Below are 4,693 nucleotides of genomic sequence, written 5' to 3' on the forward strand. Positions count from 1 at the left end.
TTTTGGTGTCGATCATTCGATTTCATCCTGGACACTACAGAAAATGGGCTAAAAGTGTTAAAAAACGAACTTCTCCTTTAAGGCAATTTAACTTTAGGTCAGAGCTGCAAACAGCATAGCAGACCGAGACAATCAGAAGAACAGTGGCACAGTCTGCAAACATTTCCATTTTATCTCAGGCTACAGGTGCAACAAAAAATCCAACTCACAAGTTTTAATGATGCTGGGTTCAAGATATTCAAAAGTTTTTGTTTTTTTTCATAAACAGATTAAATGATTAACAGGTGTATTTGAAAGAATCTCGTATTGGTCGTCTTCAGTTTTATCTTGAACCGGGTCACGGAGGCAACAGTCTCTTAGAGACTTCCCTCTCTGCAGACACCTTCTCCAGCTCTGCTGGGGGAATCCCAAGGTGCTCCCAGGCCAGCTGAGAGACGTAGTCGCTCCCTGGTGTCCTGGATCGTCCCCTGGGCATCCTTCCAGAGGGACGTCTCTGGAAACCTCCTAGAGAAAGGCGTCCAGGGGCCATCCAAAAAGGATGTCCGAGCCACCTCTGCTGACTCCTCTCGAAAGGGAGGAGAAGTGGTTCTAGTCTGAGCCTCTCCCTGATGACCAGGCTCTTCACCCTATCTCTGCAGAAAGCCCAGCCACCCTGTGGAGAAAGTAGACTGACTAGTAAATCGAGAGCTTTGCTGTTTTGTTCAGCTCACTTTTCACCACAACAGACTAGAGCAGAAGCCACACCGATCCGTTATTATTCTCCTTTTCCATTTTCCCGTCACTCTTCAACAAGACCTGATAAGGCCTTCACTTGAGGCAAGAAAGCTCCTCCAACCTGACTGGGACAAGCCACCCCTCCTTGAACCGCCTCCTTCCTTCCTTGAAACAACACCTTAAGGCTGATTTATACTTCGAAACTAGGTCATCTGAGTAGGTGTCACAGTGAACAAAAAGACGTCCCCGCCCCCTTCGCAGACACTCTGCTGCACCTCTCCCAAATTGTAGGTGACTGCAGACAGGAGGCCGGCTTGTTTTGCTTTTATGACCAAAATTGCAGAAAACGACTCATGAAGTTGGACCAGCTAGAAGAGCGAGGTGCGCGAGAACGCTGGGGCCCTTTTTCCACCTGGATACCCGCTATCATGTCTGTCCTCATGTCCCTCTGTTGTCGGACAAACTCGCCCCCACTTCCTCACTGCCTCGGCCGTATCTAGACCCACAGCGTATAGTGCATACCGCGCTTCAATACTGGGCATAAATAAAAAATGTCTGCGTCAAGCTCACTGCGACACACTGCTGCAGGAGTATAACCAGCCCTTTAACGTGGAGTAGAGGTGTTTCAGTGCCCGGATGATCTCAGAGGCTATGTCATCAGTAGCATAAATGCCCTTGGTAGGGTCTCCAACGGCAAAAGGCTCTGGTGATGGGTCAGAAAGAGAGCTGTTATAAAAGCCATTTATTAAGACTAAGGGAATTGCTGCACCTGACGTTGCCCGGTACAGCGGAGCTGGGACTCCAAGTTCTCAGAGAGTGTCTGGTGGGTGGTTTCTTCCTTGCGGGACCTGGCTGGGCCAAGCCTGAAGGAGTGATGCAAGGCCACCCCCCAGTGGGCCCACCCCCTGCAGGGAGAATCATGAGAGACCGTTGCAAAGAGGATTTGGCAGCAGTTAGAGGCAGAGGCCTCGACGACCCGATCCACGGATGCTTTAAATGGCTTGAAAGAATCTACAGTTTGTAAAGAATATCCTAGTTCAGTTTCGAAAAATTATATTTTTATGTTTTTCACAAATTATCTGACAAATTCATGTCAGCCTAGTTTATAAAGTGGGTCATTAATGTCTCATACTTTAAAAGAGCAATTAAAGTGTACAAATCCTTTAGTATGGTGGATTTGAAACCCATGTGACTTATTGGATGTAGGAAGAGGAACTAGGTTTGGAAGTTTATCTCAGACTCAGTTTGATCACCTTTTGTCATGCAGTTCGGATTCTTGGCATGAGATTTAGCACCGCTGGTCACGATGCAGCGTCTGTTAGCTATCCCGAGGTCCTGTCTGACAAAGTGGCCATGAGAGAGAGTGGCTACCTTTGTTTGCCTATGGCCTTGGTGCAGAGCGAGGAATCTAGGGATACATGGAGTGGCAGTGACCCTGCAAGCACAAGCGCCACTTTCAGCCTCTACATGCTGGGGTTATTGATAAAAAGTGCTGTATAATGGAGGATTTTGTCCCAAAATGATACTGATATTGGAAACTGGTCCAATATCTAAAATCTCCAGAATCAGCATGCTTATAGAAATACTCACTTTCTGTTTAGGGTTTATGTAACCTAAGGATTAAATAAAAGAGTTAATTTTTCTATTCTCTATTGCATTTGATCCAGCCTTTTATAACATTTTGTTTTGCAAAATGAGTAGTAAATGTATGTGTCAGTTATGCTGATATTTTCTTTATTGCTATTGTAAAACATTGTATCAGTTCATCCCTAAAACTCATTGAGCATGGAGAGCAATGTATGACTTTCCAGCTCTATTGTCCCTTCCCCACCTAAAGCGTACCCATAACTTTGGTAGCAGAACACTAAATGTGAGCTATTGTTTTCCTGTGAGAAGAAAAATTGTTTCTGCTAAGTCATCAAAGTAGGTTTGTCCTGTTTACTGTATTTATAATGCATAAGTTGATAAAAGCTGTAAGCAAAGGAGTGACACAGGAGCACAAGGTCTTTCTATTCAGCAGGATTTTGGTTTTATGCTGGAGGCTTAATTCATTTGGCCTTTTAAAAACCATAGTTATACAGCACACCAGCACTATGTGTTTAAGGAGACTTTAAGAGTTTGTCTGATAAAGAAGAAACAATACATCTTGACAGAAGTCAGTCTTGTATATTTCTGCACACCTTGCAACCTTTAGCACCTGCATCCCTGCAAGATGGGACCTAAGTTTGGAGTGATTGTATAGATAAAATAAAAGTGATATAGTCAGGATTAGACAAGAGAAGACAATGAACTGAGGTTTATTGCAGCGCCAGAAGCTCTGTACAATGTATGAATCCTTGGTATGTATTAGAGTGGAAAGAATACGAGAAAGATGGATGCTTAAATCGATAAATTTCTTCCCCAAATCGTACTGATGAGGTCTGCAAACCAAGTTTTTTGTTGGTGCCTCATTAAATTCCAACCCAAACTAACTCTCCCTTCTTCTCAGATGTATCTGTGGATCCAGACACAACCAGCTTTAACATAAAAACCCTCAAAAGTGGAACAGCATACCAAGTCCAGATATCTGGATTCACATCAGCAGGAGCAGGAAAACGAAGTGCTCCGAGTGTCTTCAAAACAGAAAAGAACGGTTGTATAACCAACAACAACTTCTGAAGAATTTATCAATTTTTTTAACTTAAATATTAAAATTAATCTTGTGTTGTTTGTACAGTGAATTTTAGCCTCAGCGGTGCCATCACAGTCTTCGTTCTTGTGACTTTGTTGCTGATGTTTGGGTCTCCTTTGATAAAAAGGTACAAATTGTATACCTTACATTTTACAAGTTTTGACCGTAAAATAAAACATAGCTCATCTATTGACTCTGCTCAGGGTCAAAGCTGCTCTCTGGCCAAGCATCCCCAACCCTGAACACAGCGACGCAGTGCAGAAAATAGAAATCCCCGCTCAGCTGGTAGAATTCCACACTTTTATTCGACCACTAGTAAACATCTTCACTTAAGATCTGCAAACTGTTCATACATTATCTTTCTTTCAGGAACTCATTGAGGCATTAGCAGCTCTAAAGGTAGAAGAGTGGGACACAAAGAGTCTTGAGATACTGGAAAAGGAAGCCATAATCCCGCCTCAGATGTCGCCGTCCAAACTGCAGCTTCTCAGGGTCTGTCAGGATGTGGGAGACTCTCTGGACATCACTCATATCTGGAGCCCGAGGGACGGAGGAGACGACGACAAAACAGACCCTTTACTGGACGCGTCGACAACCTGCTTCCCAAGCTCACCTTTAGCCTTTGCAGGCGGATATACAACGATGGAAATGTTCCAGCAGCTGATCCCACAGGGAACAGTAGCAGATAGCTCCAACAATCCAAGCATGGAAAGCACACCAGAGGACTTGAATGTGTTTACGTCCCTGAGGTTGGATTATGTGAGACAATTTAGCACCAGTCCACCGTCAGACAGTGAACACATGTCCACGATTTTATGAGAAATGTAGAAAATCTGAGAGGAAACGTCACTACATGAAGGTTGGGGGTCAGCGGGGGAAGTAAGTGACCCACCTTTAGAGACAACAGCTGTTTTATTGCTGTTGCAGGACTTTACTCAAGAGCAGCAACAATGGTTTGTTTATCTTGTTTTTATGTTGGCAAAGATTCTCATTCATTCAGGTCATAGTTAAAAAAAAAACAAAACAATCCACTGGACTTTGTTTCCAAGTTTGAAGATGTTTCGCTTCCCATCCAAGAAGCTTTTTCAATTCAAAATGTCGGAAATAGCGTTTAGTTTGAGGTTTTATACAGTATCCCAACAAAGCCTTGTTTTTGTTTTGAAAACATGCAAATAGAAACAGACGAATGAGTCCACCCCTTTGGAATGAGGGTCATTTGGCTTCTTTAGTTAGCCTGCAATGCCCCATACCTCTCTAAGGCTACGTTCACACTGCAGCCTGAAGTGACCCAAATCCGATTTTTTGGCC

The 4,693-nt window shown here is 43.7% G+C and overlaps 1 protein-coding gene across 2 annotated transcripts in view; it reads left to right on the forward strand.

Annotated features, from left to right (window-relative positions):
* The window catches only part of LOC107092850 (interleukin-31 receptor subunit alpha-like), a 20,401-nt gene extending 16,005 nt beyond the window's left edge, over nt 1–4,396 (forward strand). For both annotated transcript variants that reach the window (XM_015387521.1, XM_015387523.1), the window contains 4 exons: nt 3,203–3,346; nt 3,431–3,512; nt 3,589–3,670; nt 3,755–4,396. In XM_015387521.1, the coding sequence (XP_015243007.1) occupies nt 3,203–3,346; nt 3,431–3,512; nt 3,589–3,670; nt 3,755–4,204 (758 nt within the window). In that variant the 3' untranslated portion in view covers nt 4,205–4,396. The remainder of the gene's footprint in view (nt 1–3,202; nt 3,347–3,430; nt 3,513–3,588; nt 3,671–3,754) is intronic.
* The last annotated feature ends 297 nt before the right edge of the window (nt 4,397–4,693 follow it).

The sequence above is a fragment of the Cyprinodon variegatus genome, unplaced genomic scaffold (genome assembly GCF_000732505.1).
Source record: "Cyprinodon variegatus isolate N-32 unplaced genomic scaffold, C_variegatus-1.0 Scaffold397, whole genome shotgun sequence".
Classification (NCBI taxonomy): Eukaryota; Metazoa; Chordata; class Actinopteri; order Cyprinodontiformes; family Cyprinodontidae; genus Cyprinodon; species Cyprinodon variegatus.